At 42.7% G+C, this 19,840-nt stretch overlaps 1 protein-coding gene and 1 long non-coding RNA gene across 2 annotated transcripts in view; one reads left to right on the top strand and one right to left on the bottom strand.

The window, feature by feature from the left end:
* The window catches only part of LOC140693590 (uncharacterized), a 153,795-nt gene extending 139,658 nt beyond the window's left edge, over positions 1–14,137 (bottom strand). The window contains exon 1 of the long non-coding RNA XR_012069353.1: positions 13,866–14,137. This is a non-coding gene — a long non-coding RNA (uncharacterized lncRNA). The remainder of the gene's footprint in view (positions 1–13,865) is intronic.
* Positions 14,138–14,194: 57 nt separating this feature from the next.
* LOC140693567 (uncharacterized) overlaps positions 14,195–19,840 on the top strand; it is a 102,086-nt gene continuing 96,440 nt past the window's right edge. The window contains exons 1-2 of the mRNA XM_072957355.1: positions 14,195–14,589; positions 15,401–15,540. Coding sequence (XP_072813456.1) covers positions 14,474–14,589; positions 15,401–15,540 — 256 coding nt within the window. The 5' untranslated portion in view covers positions 14,195–14,473. The remainder of the gene's footprint in view (positions 14,590–15,400; positions 15,541–19,840) is intronic.

The raw sequence follows: 19,840 nt of genomic DNA, 5'->3' as shown, positions 1-19,840 counted from the left end.
CCAAATTGAGGAAAATATTAGACCAGACTCTTACCTAACCACTCAGTCCTGAACCCAGTGTCTTTCAACTTGGACTCACTCAGGATGTCTCCACTGGGTGAGTATTTTCCTCATATGTTTCCACCAGCCCCACTTTGGACATATCCTCAAGGTGGATATTTCCTGTTATCTTTCAACCAGGCCCCACCCAATATGTCTCCACTGGGTGGGTAATTCACCTCAGGTTCTTTCAACTGGAGGGCCACGTACCTGGATACACCGCCAGATAAACTTAGGATCATCAACCAATATGTGAGATCCGAGAACCAAGAGAGACTCACCCAAATTCATCTGGACTCCCCGAGGAGGTGGATGGGCACAAAGGGCCACTGCTGGTACCAAGGTTCCGGTTACTTGGAGAGTTCAGGTGGAGAGAAATCTGCTGTGGTGCTTCATGGTGTCCAAAACTGTTGACTGAAATACATGTGCAGCCGAAAATTTAAGAGTTATGTTTCATTTGGCGGGAGGACTCGAGCCGGGATGACAGCCTGTCAGAACTCTCTGAGGGACTGCTCCCAAGAGGTTGAGGCAGAGCTAGGATAAATAGGAGCTTTACAACAAAGACCAGGTTGTTGGAACAATAAAAGATTGCTTGTTATCTAAAGAAAGCCAGGTATCTCAAGTTCAAGAATTTAGTACTTTTGTATGTGTGAGAGGAAGCAAATATTTGGACTCACTGAATTCATTTTTTAGACAAGCACCTAGCTATCTCGGGCCAGTAGCCTGTCCTTTCTTATTCTGAGTCTGCTCAGACGACACCATTGTGAGTTGCTGTAGCAGCTGGGCTGCAGGCCTGTCCTAGCTGGGGGGTGGCGGCAGCCTTTAATGACTTGGTTTCAGTATTCTTTGTTTACTGTCATGGTTGCAGTATTCTCATTCACATTGTAGTATTTTCGTTCACAGACTGATTATGGATAATCTGCAACCTTGGAAAGCAACCGAGATGGAATTACTGCAGGTACCTTCTGCTTTAATAAGCCGTGTGCAAACATAAACAGGGAGGAAGCATACACTTGGATTTGGAGGTGTAGGAAAGGGATCCTGCACATTGCAGGAGAACGCAATGCAGAATTCCTTAAGTCCACCTTTCTTTACTGTAGTGGTTTCTGAGAACAGTTTATGGTAATTAACCAACATTGACAAACTGCACAAATTGCATTTAAGAGCTGGCCGGCTGAAACTTGTGTATTGGAGAGGTGGAATTCAAAGGCAAGTGGTCAGGTGGATTGGAGAGAGATGGAGCCAAGGCCTGGGCCCAGATTCCGGTTTAAATTGCCATTTCTTCACCATAGGGCCTTGGAATAGAATTCAAAATCTCTTAACCTGTTGGTGAATCTGTGAAATGGGCATAACATTCGTTTCACCCTGGGATTGTTGTAAGATCTAAAGAGTATTATAGCACACATGAAGCACTTAACCCACTGGCACTTAGCAGTGTTCACTGTGTGGGGCCGCCCCGCTTAGCATGTGTCAGAGCCGTAAAGGCAGCATTTGTCTGTTGAGGATGCACTTGTAGCCCCTTGGCTAGGGTATGAATTTGGTGATTTCCTATAATCCTTGTAATTCTATGTGCCATGGACAGTTATTTTCATGGACAGATGAGGAATCTCATGGTAAAAAGACTGTATAATTTGCCCAAAATCAGACCATAATTTTGGGTGCAGAGGCCTCGGTTCAGCATGGCCCCCTGGGCCTTCTGCCCTCTCTGTTCAGCACCAGAGCCAGATATGGAGTCGGCTGTTTCCCTGCCAAGAATATCCGGCAGGCCGCAAGACACATCTGGCCCTGTGCTGCTTGAGCAAAAACTCCGAAGGAGAGACAGTTACAAAAGGGATAAACATAAAAACAGACGACAGCAAATTGTGATCAGCTCTGAGAAGGAAAGGAACACGTCTCGCCGTGCAGAGCTGGGAGCTTTCCCGTCGAGGCTGCTCTGGGGGTGTTCATCTCAGCTAAACAAGTTCTGCTGCTGCACCAAGGCAGGAAGGCAGGGCGCGTGTGGCCAGGTAGACAGGGCCTCGTTGATCGTACTCATTCCTCATTAAGCGGCAGCTTTCACGGGCACTTACCTAGTAAACAGATGTTGGCCATAATCATCACGCACTTTGCTTGGTAGTTTTCTTGGCCCCAGCATTGAGATGAGGTCATTGAAGCTGGGGAGTTTGCTGCATGCCCGTGATTACCTTGCAAATACCCCGACTGTTCTTTCAATCTAGACTGGTGTGGCTGTCATGTCCCAGCCCTGTGAATGGCATCGTGTAGATTCTCCCAAGTGGCCCAAATGACTGACATTGATATGCTTAATTCGTTGGAAATAGTATGTGACAATAATAGAAAAAGGTAGTAAGAAATTGTTTGGAAAACTGGAAAAAACCTTTTCTTCCCCAGCTGGGGGAGCGTAACCCGTATCACTCACCCTACTCACTGCCTGTCACCTCCTCCCCGCCGACTCCGTGTTCATAAGCCACACTGAGCCTTGGGAGAACATTTTGCCTCATGACACTTTTGACTAGGACCTGCAACTTCTTTGTCCCTAGTTAACTCTCTCTTCAAAGCCATTCAACTTTTTGCAGGCTCCTCCACTCAGATGTAAGAATAGCCTCTTTAAACTTCTTGATACAGCTCCTTAATGAAGATCTTGTGATGGAAACCTAGCCAAAACTGGGATGTATGCATATAGTGACTGCAAACTCAGCACTTTGTTAGTTCAGAATCAGAGGGGTGAGTGACTCAGGAAATGCTTTTTTAAGGTAACAAGGGGAAAGTGAAAGGACACTTGCTGTGTGAGAAAGAAACATCTCAATCACAGCCAGTAAGGCACCTGTGTTCAGGATGGGGTGTGGCGAGTGCAGAGTTCTCACAAAAAATAGTGGTGTGATGGGAGCGAGGACAGTTGGGTACTTTATTGGGGAGGAAAAAAAGTGGGCTGAACATTTCCTTGTTGAACAAGAGGATTGTGACATGACGTGCTTGTATTTTGGAGAGAAGGGTTTTGTGGGGACAAGCCTAGGAGTACGCTGTATGTCTGGGGAGTGAGCACAACAGAGAAACACAGAGAACCGGGCAGACCCCAAGACCCATGCTGGGGGAGAGACTGCCCACCAATTGGAGCCCTGGAGGCTGCTTCTGTCCCTTAGCTGTGGCCTCAGACCTCCCTTCACAGCCCAGTCCTGTTGATACAAGAATAAAAAACGTTGGGCATGAGAAGGGCTGTGTCCCAGGCTTTCATTGAGCCCCTGGGATGTGCCCCACCAGATTTTGTTCCTTAACTTCATGCAGTAAAGAATTCAAGAGCAAGCCAGTGTTGAGTAAAGGTAGATTTATTCAGAGAGATACATTGTAATGCAAGAGAAACGTCACGAGGTGTGGGGGTTTGATGCTCATATTAGAAGTAGGTACACACTCCACAGATTGAGGGCCTTCCCCAAAGAGGGAGAGAGAGTGGTGACCGCGAGGTGGCACTGTGTTGCTTGTTTTCTTGGGCTTGGTGGTTTCATATGCTAATAAGTAGAAGGACCAGCCTTAGGGTAAGGCGCTGGGGTTCCCAGGGAGTTGGCCATTTCCCACCCTTTGACCTTTTGTGGCTATCATTGGGACTGCCATGTTGCCTGGGGCATGTTATTGACCAAGTTACTAATACAATGGATGTTTACTGAAGCTCAAGATCTGCTAGAAGTTAAATCTCTTCATCCTGAGCCTCAAGGCCTATTGGGGGTTGAATCCTTTAACATTTTGATGTTAATTGCTGTGGCCTTCCTTGAATGGCTGTGCTCTTCCCCCTTCCATCCTGTCTCACTGTGATGACACAGAGACAGCAAAGGTCTGGCCCTACCTGTGCTCTTGCATTTAACTGCGGGAGGTGTGAGGTGGGCTTATGATGACCCTGAATGGTGAGAAAAATATTTCAGATTTTCCTACGTGAGACATGGGGACCTGACAGCAACCTCCGCAGATTTATCTCACGGGCATTATCGCTTGTGTTGTTATAGAAACAACAGGCAAGCCAAGAAACAAGTATAACTCACAGGGTTGTAGTACTGAGATTTATTATGCTGACACGCTCAGAGGGGCTTCTTTTCCAAACCTCTGAGCACCTCCAAGACGTGCACATGAGGTTTTATAGGGTTAATTACAAGTATGGGGCTATTAGCCAATAAGGCTCAAACAACAAAAAGCAAGGAATCAGTACACTGAAGCTTATCAATTTGGAACAGATCCCGTTACTGACAATTGTTGTCCTTGGATTTACGTGTTAGCTTATTAGCCCATTAAACTGACACTAAACTTCAGGTTTACCAAGTAGCTCAGCAAAACTTAGATCAGTAAACCGACATTATCACACTTAGATTTGTGACTTAGCTTGTTAGCCCAGCTGGGGTTTTCCTTCACAGTGTCACTTATCTTTTTTATTTTTCTTTTTATCTGTTTTTAAGTATTTAACCCAAATTTAATATCAGGGTTTTTTGGGAAAGAAATTTCTCTTTCTTTTCTTTGGGGTTCTTTTGGTGGGAAGGTAATTAGATGTATTTATCTGTTAGTGGAGGCCCTGGGGCTTGAACCCAGGACCCCGTGCACGCTAAGCACATGCTCTACCACCCACCCCTTCATCATATTCTTTTTGCTTTAGCTGCCAAGAATCTTACAGCTGAATTTGTAGTCGGCCTTTAACACTTGCCCTGACTTCATCGAATCCATTTTTATGAGCTTATCTCCCCCTGGTTTCATTTAAGTATTGAATCTCCATTTTCTCTTCACTCTCCGTTTTGCCTTTTTGTTGTTATGGTTGTTAAGCTGTGTTTAAAAAAATTGTTTAAATTCTCTTTTAGCAAGAGGCTGAATGTAAATATGCAAACAAACAGCACAATTAAATGCTTTTATATATTCTAAGCTGTTTAGTATTTACTTAAAAACCGATTTGAATATTAAAGTGATAACATTTTAAAAATATTTTTTAATTTTTTATAGAGATATAGCTGATTTAAAATATGATATTAGTTTCAGGTGTACAATAGATGCTCCATTTATAGTTACTGTAAAACATTGTCTGTATTCCCTGTGTTGTAAGATACATCCCTCTAGCGTGTTTACATTACATGTTGCAGTTTGTATAAGAAAGTTGGGTAACGCAGAGTCTGGAACGTGGCTGTGTATGACTCAGGTTCACGCTCACCCTGCATGGCAGAGCTCAGGCCTTCACTCCTTTCTGCAGGGGAGCGAGTGGAGGCAGCTGTCATCAGCGCTGGCACCACCCTCTGAGTGGCAGTGACAGCAGTGACTGTGTGTGGACGTGCAAATTGTTTTTCCAAGAGCTTTATATGCGTTTCTGCATTTAATAATCAAAGCCCTCCTGTGAGGAAGCGTTTTAAGTTTTTAATGCATAATACATTTTATTTTGATATTGATAGATTTCAAACCTCTGGAAAATTTACAGGAGTAGTACAATAAATGCTTAGATACAGTTCACCTTAAAGGGCACTATTTGGCTTTCTGTGTCTGGCTTATTTAACATAAAATTTCAAGGTTCATCCATATTGTAGCCTGAATCAGTACTTTATTCTTTTTGTTTGATAATATCCTTTTCCATTTTTTTTGGTTTTAGTCTATTTAAAAATATTTTCATTGAAGTCTAGTCAGTTTATAATGTTGTGTCAGTTTCTTGTCTACAGCACAAGACTTCAGTTAAAAAGGAACATACCGGCATTCATTTTCATACTGTTTTTAAACATAAGTTACTATAAGATATTAAATATATTCTCCTGTGCTATACAGTATAAACTTGCTGTTTATTCTTTACATACTCAGTAACTGCAAATCTTGAACTCCCAATTTATTCCTTCCCACACCCTCCCCCCTCTGGTAACCACAGTTTGGTTCCTGTGACTCTGTGTCTGTTTCTGTTCTGTAGAGAAATTTATCTTTTTGTTTCTTTCTTTTTTTTTTTTTTTGATTCCACATGTCAGCAATCTCATGTGGTATTTTCCTTTCTCTTTCTGGCTTACTTCACTTAGAATGACATTCTCCAGGTCCATTGATGTTGCTGCAAATGGCATTATTTTATTATTATTTTATGGCTGAATAGTAGTCTATTGGACAAATATGCTACAACCTCTTTATCCAGCCATCTGTCAGTGGACATTTCGGTTGTTTCCATGTCTTGCTATTGTAAATAGTGCTGCTGTGAACATTGGGGTGTAGGTGTCTTTTTTAATTAGGGTTCCTTCTGGATATATGCCCAGGAGTGGGATTGCTGGGTCATCTGGGAGGTCAAGGTTTTGTCTTTGATGAACCTCTATAATTTTTCCACAATGGCTCCACCAAACTGCATTCCCACCACAGTGTAGGAGGGTTCCCAATTCTCCGCAGCCTCTCCAGTATTTATTGTCTGTGAACTTCTCAATGATGGCTATTCTGACTGGTGAGAGGTGATATTTGATTGCAGTTTTGATTTGCATTTCTCTGATAATGATATTGAACATTTTTTCATGTGCCTACTGGCCATTTGTGCGTCTTCATTGGAGAAATGTTTCTTTAGGACTTCTGCCAATTTTTGAATTGAATTGTTTGTTTTTCTTTCTTATTAAGTGTAATAGCTGTTTACATATTCTGGGAATTAAGCCCCTAGCAGTTTCATTTATTGCAAATATTTTCTCCCATTCCATAGGTTGGTTGTCTTTTTGTTTTGCTTACTGTTTCCATAGCTGTGCAAATGTTTGTAAGTTTAATTAGAGCCCTCTTGTATATTTTTGGTTGTTTTTCTATTGCTTGAGTAGACTGCTCTAGGAAAACATTGCTGAGATGTATGTCACATGTTTTGCCTATGGTTGCTTCTAAGAGGTTTATAGTGTCTTGTCTACATGTTTAATTCTTTAACACATTTTGAATTCATTTTTGTGTATGCTGTGAGGGAGTAGTCTAACTTCATTGATTTACATGCAGCTGTGCAGTTTTCCCTGCACCATTTGCTGAAGAGGCTGTCTTTACTCCATTGTATGTTCTCACCTCCTTTGTCAAAGTTTCAATGACCAAAAGTTTGTGGGCCTATTCTTGGTAAATGTGTTTATCCGTTCATTGATGGATGGATATTGTTAGTAACTTTTGGCTACTCTGAATGATACTGCTATGAATATTGATGTGAAATTTTTATGAGAATATGTTTTCATTCTGTTGGTTGTACAGTTGGCCCTCCATATCTGTAGTTTCCACTACATGGATCCAGATGGCTGATTGTAAAGGGACTCGAACATCCTTGGATTATGGTATCCAGGGTGTGGGGTTCCTGAAACCAACCACCCAAGGGTATTGAGGGATGACTCTACATATAGGAGTGGAATTGCTGAGCCATATAACTCTAAGCTTTTGAGGAAATACCAGACTTCTCCGAAGATGTTGCACAATTGTCCCTTTCCCCTGGCCGCATATGAGGTTTCTCTGCCTCCTGAATGACATTTGTTATTGTCCATGATTTGGTAATAACCATCCTAGTGGGTGTAAAATGAGATCTCATTTTGATTTTGATTTGTCTAGTGATGTTGAGCATCTTTTCATATGCTTATTGGCCATTTGTATATGTATCTAAATTTGTGGTAAATTTAAAAATTGGGTCTGTTTTATTGTATTGTTCAGTTGTAAGAATTCGTTATATATCCTGGATGCTACTCTCTTATTAGATAAATGTTTTGCAAAATTGTTCTTCTATTCTGCACATTGTCTTTCACTTTATTTTTTTTAAACATTAAAACAATTTCTTTACAGGGGAGGTAGTTAGATGTAATGATTTATTTTATTTTTCTTGCTAAGCACGCACTCTCTGACTTGAGATACCCATTTCCCCTGTCATTTGACTTTCTTGATGATGTCTTTTGTAAGAAAAGGGTTTTAATTTTGATGAAGTCCAGTTTATCTGCTTTTTTCTTCTATCACTTGTGCTCTTGGTATTGTATCCAGGAAACCAAAGCCTATCCTAGGACCACAAAGATTTATACTGTGTCTTCTTTTAGAAAGTTTATAGGTTTAATTTTTACATTTCTGTCTGTGATCTACTTTGTTTTAATTTTTATTTGTTATATAAAATATGGGTGTTCAGATTCCAGATTGATTCTTTTGCCTGCAGATACCCAGCTGTCCCTGCACAATTTGTTGAATAGACTATTCTTTCAATGGGGTGTTTTTGGCCCCGTAGTGGAAAACTGTCTGTAAATGTAAGTTTTTCCCCGTGGGTTTTTATTGTGTCTCATAGATTTATTTATCCAAACTTATGCCAGCATCATACTGACTTATTACTATAGCATTTTAGTACCTTTTAAAGTGAGTCCTCCAACTTTACTCTTCTTTTGCAAGGTTGTTTTGCCTATCCTGGGCCCCTTGCACGTCCATATTAATTTTGGGATCAGTTTTTCAATTTTTGCAAAGAAGTCAGCTGGAATTTTGATAGGGATTCCACTGTATATGTAGATCATTTTGAGGAGTCTTAATATTTTTAATAATACTGTCTATCATTCCATGGAAATGGGATGTCTTCCATATATGTAGATCTTTTAAAATTTATTTTGGTGATACTTCAAAAAGTTCAATGTACAAATCTTGTAAACTTTTGTTAAATGTATCCCTCATTTTATTTTTAATGCTGCTGTAATTGGACATGCTGAGTTTCTTATGGGTGGGACTATATATCAATCTTCTTATTTCTAGAATTCCTTAACAGCAATTACCCTAGTTATATATTTGCTACTTAAATCTATCCACAACTATTCCCCGCCCCGTGTTATAAGAAACCAAGACCCAAGTTAAGCTACCTGAACACCTATGTGGAAATGTGAAATGAGACCCTTGGGTGGGGCTTTGTGCAGATGATACTGGAGCTTATTCAGGATGGCTTCATCGTAATTTCTTTTAAACAACCCTTCCGGTGTATTTAGTCAGATACATTAAGAACATGCCCTTTTGATGTGCGGAGTAGCTAAGACTATGATTTTCAAATAATTTCTAGTGAGAGTGTTGTTCTTGAAACCTAATTTGCATCAATCTTTGAAGATTTATGTTTCAGGTGCTTTGACTAAAGAACCCCCACCTGTCTTTAATCAATAACGACAACTAAATGCTCAAGCAACATGTAAGAGCTTGAGCAAACTGCCCCCACCCCGTAGTGCTGGGTGGCTGCAGCTGCAACTGGAGTCAGCGCTTACCTATCCCAGTACGCTTGTGCTGATCTGCTCAAAGTGGTTCGTCCAACAGTTTGTCAGTAGTCTGTTGGACAAAGTCATTAAAAATTGATTGAAGGTTGCTGGAATGCAATATATTCTTATTAATATTAATTAAGCACATATTGAGTGCTTATTGTATGATGGAATTGTCCCTCAGCCTCACATGAATATTATTTCTCATAAAACCTCACATATTTCCTTGTTAATCTCACTTTACAGATAAGGAGACTGAGAATTAGGTCTTCTCTCTTTCGGGGGAGCTCATTATCAATGATGGGAAGTTATAAGGAAAAAGATATTTATTCATCATGAGAAAACATTTTTCTGAGGGTCAGCAAAGAAGAAGATGAACACTGAAGAAGGTGATCATTGTTCAAGTGAGACAAGCCCTGGGTTGTGCGGAGTCTGCATCCCTGTCCTAGAGAAGGCACGTGTAGATCTGCGTACTGGGTGAGGCGGCGTGGCCGCGCAGGGAACGCGGATGCTGGGCCGTTGGGCTGTGCTCAGGCCTGGTGGGGCTTTCTCCTAAGGGCAGCGGACCATCATTGACAGATTTTATGTTGGAGAGTGGGGTGCTCTCGTAGTTCACTTTTGTCTTGTAGAATGCTTGGAAACATTTAGAAGGCTTGGCAGGAGGTGATGTGATGAGTCAGAGTAGGGTGGCTGCGAGGTGTAGCAGTGTTCAATTTTCAAGTGGTTTTCAGGCCCAGGCTTGTGGCTCAGTAGCCGTGTCAGTTTGAATGACGCACTCAAGGAAGTGAAACAATTTATCTAATCAATTGAAGCAGCGATGTACCCAATTCCCAGGACTGTTGTGGAGATCCAGTGAGATAACGTTTGCAGTGTGCAGCATGGTCCCAGCACAGAGTCAGTGCTGAGTGAGTGCCAGTGAGTATCTGGTAGGTCAGGTGTGGGTGGTGGGACTCGGTGTCTGAGGATATCTGGGCCCTGAAGGAGGGGTTCATTCACATCTGTGAGTGATGGGTCTGAGTTGGGAGAGGCACGGAGAATTTAGCCCCCGACCAGAGGCCCTGGGCAGGACGGCTATGGGAGGAGCACCGTGAAGTCAGCTCTTTGCAGGTGGAGTTGGAGGTGCCCTTGTGACATCTAAGTGCAGTGTCACGAGCTGAAAGTGGAGGTCTGCGCCCAGGCTGTGCATTTTCGAATAATGTCAACTCCTGAGGACACCGAAGTATTGATCACTGAACGGAAGTCATACTTTACAGGACAAATGAATAGTAGTATCACCTCTGTCATCAAAGCTCACGTCTATTTATTCATCACTCAGTTTGCTAATTGGGTACTTACAGAGCTCACTTCACCGTCCTCCCGTGGGCTCAGGCTCCACAGAAAAGAGCTGGTGTGTCTTCCTCTTTTCCAGAAGAAGACACATTTAGCTTGTAGACTTCTGTACCTCGCCAGACTTAGGATATTAGTTTGTTGGTTTAATTGTATTTTCTGTTGGCCATGTCCTGACAGGAGAGAAATTTTACCTCATGGTCATTTTTCAATTAGCTGTTACTGAGAATTGCTGATCTGATACATAGTGTATGTATTATATTAACTTTGTAGAGTAGTTATCATTTTTCTGTCTTTGCCCTTTAATTTTGATTGCCCCTTCAGTGTTCTATCCTTTTTGGGGCCTTATTTTTTTTTAATTAAAAAAATGTCTGTTAACAGTTAAGAAAACAAAAACAAAGAAAAAATGCACATGGGAGCTAAATTTAGAAAATGTCTAGTGTGTTTTCTTTCTCGGCAATGGAGGGTTCTAGAAACTCGTGAAAACTTTCATTACACAAATTCCTTAAAATGCTGATTAAGAAATAAAACCTTCCTTCCTCATCTTTCAAGCTGCACAACAAATTGTCAAGAAAGTGAGGGAAAATTCTCAGAAGCCAAGACAAATGAGAAAGCAGGGTTTCTGGGAGATAAGCGAGCCTTAGAATCCCTGGGGTGCTGGTTTGATCCTGAACTGATTTTCAGTTGCCTTGACAGGAGGGCAGGATGTGAGCCCCAGGCCTCTGACACTAGGAGTTGGATGGGGGATCATATTATGGGCCAAGCCCATCCTGAGGATCTTGGTTTACTAAAGGGTGAAATAGGAAAAAAAAAATTCCTCAAGGCAAGAAATTAAGGAAAGTCAATTTTGTTGGAAGAGGGGAAAAATAACAAATCCAAAGTAAGGATATAATTTAAAGTTGTTCTGGCATTAGAGTGACCACAAACACCTGGCAGAAAAGCCCAGATACTCCTTGATTGATAAGTTGTGTTTTGAAAGAATCAGTGAACAGCCATTCTGAAAAAGGCCTCCAGAGTCTTGTGGATCAAGATACTGGACAGCAAACACCTCCCTTCCAAGGTCTCATTCAAATAACCAGAAAGGTTTTAAAGGAAAGAAGCCATAATCATAGATCTTTTTATTAACAGTTCTATATGCTACGAATTCAGAGGTGACTATGTAGTTGTCTCCTCTATTATGGACCTTACTTTCTCTTTGGGGAGACAAAATGACATAGTTGGTAATCTTGGTGGAGGGAGGTGTTAGTCTGTTGCAATTAGCCAGGAGAGGAGATTAAGAAAACAGTGAAGGGTGGGTGAAATTTTTAGCTGAGGACAGTCTTGTTCACTTGGCTTTTAATTGCAGGCTCAATGAACTGTCACTGGAGGGAATAGATCTTACGGAGGATGGACATAGCTCAGGCCTCATTGGAATGGACAAATGAACCTGGAGAAAGACAGTCAAATCTGTGCAGACATTAAAGTTCACTTGAACGTGCTGCATCCCTGAGCCAAAGATAGGACAAATATGCAGCAATTCTTGAGGACAGAAGAGTGGTTTTTAAGGTTCTCCAAGAATGAATCCCATGGAACCGAGATGGCCAGTTGTCAAACTGAGACTTTGTTCTTTGGACGGTGTACCCAGCAAGGGTATTGGCCTTTTATATGTTTCCATTTGTCTTTAATACATGTCTGTTGATGAGGACGTGGGCACAAATGTTTGACACCTTGTCGAGGCGATTTTGGATACCTGCCTAGAAGCACGGGCACAGTTGCGGCTGCTTCATACATCTTGCAACCCATCCCATTCCCCGGCTCCGTGATCACGGCAGAGTGGTTCCTTGTTGACCTGTCCGTTTCCTCTGTGACATCATAACCCATGAAAAGACCGGAGCATATTAACTTGGCTTTGTTAAAGTCAAAGAAACAGATCAAATGTGGAGTCAGATTTGTTCTTTCCTATTTCAGTAGTACCATGGAGATGGCAGTTTGGGCAGCTTTTTGTAGTGTCCTTGAGGCTTTCTCTCTCAGCTTCTTTGCGCCTCAATTGAAAACCCTTCATTGCTGTCTGGCCTGCTGGTAATGCACACTGCCTGTTTTGCCCTGAAGATGTATTCTGTTTATAAACTCATCTCTACTCCTTGGAAAACAACACAAGAAAAACTCAGTTGGTTTTCCACCAGTCATGGGCAGGGGTGAGGTATACCATGTTATTATTTCATAAAATAGTAGTAATAATAGTAATAGTAATAGTACTAGAAATAATAATAGTATAATAATAATAATAATAATAATAATTATTATTATTATTATTATTATTATAATAAAAGAAGTCTTAAAACAGGACTGAGCACATTGGAGAGAGTCAATAAATGCTTTCTGGCTTAAATCAAAAGTGATGACTTAGTGATTCCATGGCTGCTGTATTTGCTAAGCTAGTTACTCCTTTGCTCCATTACACATTATTTTAACTGAAAAAGAAATGCAAGCAAAAGGTTAAAAAAAAAAAACTCAAACAGAGCACAAAAATACACAAGTGAAAGAAGTTTTCCCTCATCCTCTGTTCTTTCAGCCCTGTCTGGAGATGCCACTGTTTACTATCTTTTGGGTGCTTTTCCAGATATGCTTTGCACATTCCCACCTATGTATGTAAATTCCTTTAAAATTTTAGTTATTTTTAACTTAAAGAGATTTAAATCCTCAAGTGGCTTCTGCCCGGGTAATAGAACAGAACAAATCTGACTCCATATTAGATCTGTTCCTTTGAATTTAACCCTATGCTCTGTCTCCTAGGCTTCATCTTGCTTGTAAAAAATTGTTGCCTAGAGCCTGAAATACACAGGAGAGCTTATTCTGAAGCTCTGACCTTTAAGGATATTTAACATTTTTTCATTCATTAAAAGATAGCAAATTGCAGAATAGAAAATAACGTTTGTTTTGTTGGAGATTTACAGGGATCTGACCCACGCAGATAGCTGTAAGAACAAAGGATTCTAACAAGAAGGAATTCCTACACTAAGAAGTTTGCAACAACCAAGCGCGTAGGAAAGGAGCCTGAATTGTGACTTGGGGAGATGGTTTTCCAGAACATTAGTTTGCCAACTAGGTCTACAGAAACTTGCTATTCCAAGCCCCAACATCTGGTTTCCAAACTTATTGGCCTGTCCTGCACTGAGGAGAATGAATTTGGACTTGGTAACACTCCTATCTACCTAGAAAGCAGGGCACTGGAGCTGAGTGTTATGGAAACAGGCCAGCCAAGAAACAAGCACCAATCGGAGTGCTGGAGTACTCAGAATTTTTATGCCGGCGGGCTCAGAGGGGCTTCTGCTCCGAATTTCTGAGCACCTCCAAGACGTGCACATGAGGTTTTAAAGACTTCAATACAAGTAAGGGGATATTAGCCAATAAGACTCAAAGAACAAAATGCAAGGAATCAGTACACTGGAGCTTATCAATTTGTAATAGTTCACATTACTGACACTTGTTGAGCTTGGAATTACGAGTTAGGTTGTTAGCCCAATAAACTGACACTAAACTTCAGATTTACGAGATAGCCCAGCAGAACTTAGATCAGTAAACCGACACTTATCACACTTAGATTTGTGACTTAGCTTGTTAGCCCAGCTGGACTTTTCCTTCACATGAGGACAGCTCTCCCACCCCCAGGAAACCACTGTGAGCCCTTGATGTTTCCACTAGGTTGGGGTATGGTTTACCCAGGAGGGATGGGGACTATGCACCAACACTCAGGCAGTCTGCTCTGTCTGGGGCTCTGATCTTGTACCACACCTCTCCCCGCCAGCCCAACACCTCGGACAGTGGAGCTAAGGCAGTGATCCTTCCTGCCTGTTTCCCAGCGTGTAAAAGGGGAATATGTGCTCTTCCCAAGGAAGTTCTGAGCGACAACACCTGCGGGTGCTTGGTTCTCAGAGCAACAGAAAACCCAGCTCCGCATGGGGGCAACGGGTGTGATCCCCGTAGTGTTTCTGCAGAAGCATCTGATGGAGGGCTGGATCAGGGAGGTAAAACATGAGCTGCGGGACTTGAACGGTTACAGAAGGGTACAGAGGTAGGTCTGCCATCTCAGGGTGCCCTAGAGGTAAAGCTTTTTCTCTCCAACTCCGCTACGACACTCCCCTATCCAGACCCATCCCTTCTCTGCTCTTCCTGTCCATCTGTATCCCTCCACTTTTCCCCTCTTCTCCACCCGCTCCCATCTTCTCCCTCCCTCGCTGTCCCACCTTCTCTCGCAGAATGCAGAGAGGATCCATGTCCCTCCTGCGCATGCGCTGTCGGTGCCTGGTGGTCCCCTGGTTCGAAGCTCCATGTCCGAGCCGGGGATTGGCCCCAAATGCTTCTCAACTCTGTCGCCCGTTAGGCCTTTGGTTCCTGCCTGGGGCCGGGGCTTCTGGCTGTGGAAGTGCAAGGTGGGGGGCTCCAGGGAAAGGGTTCAGGCGGCTTCGGGAGGGTGATCCGCCTTTCACAGCCCCCAAGGGCGCCAGTCAGCCCGTGTTCAGCTGAATTTCTCTGGCCAGACCCTTCTGACAGCACCACCTGCCCCGGCGCCCCGGCCACAGCTGTCCAGGTCCAGGTGTGCGCCTGCCACCTCTCACGCAGCCGGGATCCCCTCAGTCCACGGCTGGCGTCCCCTTCCCCTCTCCCGCCCGCGAGTCCTCTCCTCCCGGGCTTCCTCTCCTCGGCCGCCTGCCCGTCCCCACCAATGGGCGGGCTGTTTCCCGGGCGGGCGTGGTCTGCGGACCTGGACGGGAGCGGGCGGCTTATGCTGGTGCTGGGGCTGGCCTCCGAGCGGGGCTGCAGCCCGCACCCCCCCTTTCCCTCCCCCCTAGGGCTGCCCTCCTTTCCCTTTCACCCTCCCTCAGGACCAGCTCAGTGGCGTGTGTGCTGCTCCCCGGACTGAGAGCCTCTGGCTGTAGCGCCCAGCTTCACCTGGTGGAGTCGGGAAAAGGGAGCATCAGTGCTGAGCAAGCTTCTGTCTCCTCCCTCAGTGTTTCTGCCGCAGGTAAGTATCTTGAACACTTTCAGGTGTTATGATGGCGGTGCTTGTTGATGTCACGTGTTTTTATAGTGAGAGGGATTAACAGTGGTGAAAGCAGGGCTTGGTTCTGTTAAAAATGAGCTGAAGGCATGAAGCTGTGATATCCTCCTTCCTTCCCTCTCCAAGGGTGAAACGTGTGACAGTCAATTTTAAAAAGATAGTTACAGTCCCTAGCTAGCCCAGCCCAGCTAGTGTGTGTTAACAGGAACAGCATCACCAGAGGCCTTGGAGACCCAGGGATATTGCAGTCCTAAAGAACTCCTGGCACAGTTTTGTTTGTATTGGTTTTTTGTTTTTCTTAAATTGTGGGACAGACTAGTGGTATAAAAAGAAAAATATTTGTCAAGAAATATTTTTTCATATAACAGCGTTATTGTGATATAGTTCACACACCATGAAGTACATCCATTTAAATGGTAAAATTCAGCAGCTTTTAGCATATTCACAGTTGTGCAACCATTATTATTCCAGAACGTTTTTATCACTTCAGAAAGAGCAGTGGAAATTAATGACCTATCCACCCCTCCCCAGTGGTGGTTCTAAAGAAATTTCTTGGCTAATCTTGACCATAAATTCACTTGTTACATTCCAAGAAAAATCTGGTAGGAATTCTAATCAGAATTGCAATGAATCTGTCTATCAAAACAGGAAGAATTAACGTCTTTATGGCACAAACTTCTTCTACCCATGAATATATTTCGGACCCTATATTTTCCTCTGTCCAGAGCCTGGCCCATGGGAAGTCCTCACTACTTGTTGGGCTTGTGAATGATGAGATTCTATACATCGTTAGTTGCAGCTGTAGCCTTTCACAGAAGAGAAAAGAAACCTCAGTGAAGCAAGTGACTCTCTGATGGTCAGAAAGAGTGACAGCCATTGCTGGAGTGATCCAGTGGACTTGGTGTTTACAACCAGAATTCTCCACCACCTACAGCTAAGGGGATTAGAGTGTTCTTTTATTTTTTCTTAATGGCGTTGCTTTTATTTTTACTTATTTTTTAAATTATTTTTTATTTAAGTGTAGTCAATTTACAATGTTAGTTTCAGGTGTACAGCAGAGATTCAGTTATAAACATATGCATATGTATATACATATGTTTTAGATTGTTTTTAGTATAACTCATTACAAGAAATTGAATATAGTTCCCTGTGTTATATAGCAGGTCCTTGTCATTTATTTTATATTTACTAATTTGTATCTGTTAATCCCTCCTTTCCTGCCTGCTAAATACAGTTTGCTTTCTATGTCCATGAGTCCATTTATAGGAGCACCATTTTTCCTAGTAATATATGCTCTTTGGCTGCTTTCAGTTTCAGTAATTCCATCTTATCTGTGGGCGCTTTTCTTCTGGTTGCCTTTATGTGGTTTGCACACGTGGTAATAGAGATCTTTATTTGGGAGAACTCCAGGTCTCGTGTAGTCCCTGGTACAGAATGCCCACTGAATTGATGATTGAACTGGGAAAAAAGCACAGTAAATGCTGGAATTTCCACTATGGTTGAGAATTCCAGGTTTCAATAACCTGTTTAGACAACCTTACTATTGGCTGCACCCATACTGGGTAATTTGGTGGAAATTCATGGTATGGTGGTGTAGAGACGGGACCTTATATTTTCTTCTCTTTCTATTTTCTAACACTCATTTTCCTGGGCCTTCCAGATCCTCCCCCAGAAGTGCCCAGGGCTGGCTTAGTGCTGCGCTGAGGCAATATTTGTTAATAACGCCCTTTCCTCTTCTCCTCTGAGCCTCCGTTTCTTTCTGTGCACAATGAGCGCTTAGACTAGATAAATACTTTTCAGTTTCTTTTAAAGCCATGTTTCCTTTGAGAAACAGAAAATGCAAATATCTCCTCTCAACCCAACCCTTTAGATTTTGGTATGTCCTCCAAGGAGTGACATAGCTCTTTGTGAAAAATTGATGTGATTTTGATTGCAGGTGACACAGAAAAGACTCTTCAGAGATTTATTGCAGGGAGAGGGCAGGAAAGAGGCAGTATGTGACACTTTCTAGTGTGAGCAACGGAGCAGGGACTTGGATTTAAATACGGTGTCTGACGTGGCCTCTCTCTAATCTTGTAGAATGTGATAAACTTCTCTACCTCAGTTTCTTGATGTGTCAAGTTGGGGTGATAATATTTTAAGGCTTCTGTGAAACATTATACAAATAAGACATTTGTGTCTCGGTAGAAACAAGATCTGCTAGGGATTCAGGGATTTGTTTAAAAAAAATTCTTGTCCATAGCACTCTGTCTGTGTGTATTTAGAAGTTCCTGGAGGATGAGGGTGAGTCTAAAGTCCATTGTGGGACAGGTGGCCCATATTTCTCCGTGTCCCAGTTTACCCCCTACTCCCCAGTCCTCTTCCTCAGTCCAGGATGAAGTTCCCTAGTAGATTTACACAGAGGTCTTGTGGAAATGGCTTTTCATTTTATTGTTTCACCAAGAAGGGCTGCCATCATGATCTCTGTGGTCAGGTTTTGAAGGGCTGCCATCATGATATCTGGTAAGAATTCTATGCAATTTGGAGTTCCAATTTAATGAAAAGAAAAAAATTACAAATAGAAAATTAGAACAAGGGTGGTGACAGGGGCTCTTTTAAGTGGACACCATTAGCTTTGTTAGCTTCAGGTGCTGTGGCCTGTTGCCACGAGGACCCATCCTCTTGCTCTGAAGTTGGAGGGACTAGTGGGCTCAGTGGGAATGTTAACTGAGTGTATCTCATGGGCTGGGCATTGTCCTATTTGTACTGTGTGTTCCTTATTTGAGACAGTGAGCTCACCTAACCTCGATAACCTCTTTAAAATATTAGACTTTTAATTTTGAGATGTAATGTAGATCCCCATGTGGTAGTAAGAGATTATATGGAGAGGGCCTATGGGCCCTTTGCCCAGTTTTCTTAATGGTTCCATCTTGCAGTGTTGGGGTACAATTCATTACTGACTCACTAACAATTTGAGGTTTGTGTTATTGCCCTTATTTCTATTCACGATTAAACTGGGGCTTCGAGAAGCACACAGGCCTGTCCAGGTCACCCACATTGTTAATGCAGAGTCGGGTGAACGTGGGCTTGGGATTTCCAGGCAGTACCATTATGATGGTTTGTGGCAGGGAGCAGCATTCACTTTGCTTGTTTATTCATTCATTCAACAAACATTTATTGAGTAAACTCTGTGGGTCAGATGCTTTCATAGAGTTATCTGATTCTTCAGCAGTACTGAGAATCAGGTAATGTTTATATTTTTTAATCTGAGAAAATTAGCTCTGAGAGGTTATAACCTCCCCAAAGGAAGTATAACTCATAAAGGAGGGATAGAACATGTGTACAGTCACCTCCTTTTATGCAGGTGGTACCCTATGCATTTTACATTTTCAAACATCCGTAATCCAGATATATTCTTGTAAGGCAAGGCTTTTTTTTTAATTGAAGTATAGTCAAGTTTACAATGTTGTGTCAATTGCAAGGTGTTTTTTGACTTTTGAATTAAAAAATACTTTTTCAGGAGGGAAATTAGGTGTATTTATTTGTTTGATTTTTTAAAATGAGGTACTGGGGTTTGAACCCAGGACCTCGTACATGCTAAGCATGTGCTCCACCAATGAACAGTACCCTCTACCCCAAGGCAAGTTTTCTTATCCATTATTATGAAGCTTAGGAGTTCAAATAAATTGAATAGGAATCCAGATCTTTTGATCCTACTGTCGTCCTTCTCTTTATATTCTGCTGAAGGGGGTTGGGGAAGCATTTCCTTTGTTCATTTCTTTATTCAGCATTTTTGAGCAGTGACTTTGCATCAGGGCCTTGCTAGGTGCTTGGAAATAGAAAATAAGAAATGACCTTTCTCTGCAGAGGCAGGAAGCCTAGACCAAAAGCTGGGTAATGTGATCCGAGCTACAGTAGCCATATGCAGACTCTGAGGACAAACTGTACCCTTGGATTTGCTTTGGCTTCCCTTGTCTTCTGGCTGGTACACACCAGGTCACCGCAACCCAGATGGCCCCGTAGCACACAGCAGAGAATGTACCTCGATCTCCTCTCCCCTCTCGGCAGGGCCTGCAACATGAGCATCCCTGACTACGTGCAGTGTGCTGAGGACCACCAGACTCGTCCCGTTGTGGTCCAATCCATAGAGATCATCTCAGAGGAGAATTTCTTTTGCATCTATCAGCTACTCACCTCGGTTAGCCATATCAGCCCTTGTGGCTCCCAGTGGACACTCTGTATCCACTACAGGCACCGCTATGTGCCCGAGAATCGGTGGAGCGTC

The sequence above is a fragment of the Vicugna pacos genome, unplaced genomic scaffold (assembly GCF_048564905.1).
Source record: "Vicugna pacos unplaced genomic scaffold, VicPac4 scaffold_19, whole genome shotgun sequence".
Lineage (NCBI taxonomy): Eukaryota > Metazoa > Chordata > Mammalia > Artiodactyla > Camelidae > Vicugna > Vicugna pacos.
This window is presented reverse-complemented; position numbering and strand designations above follow the sequence as displayed.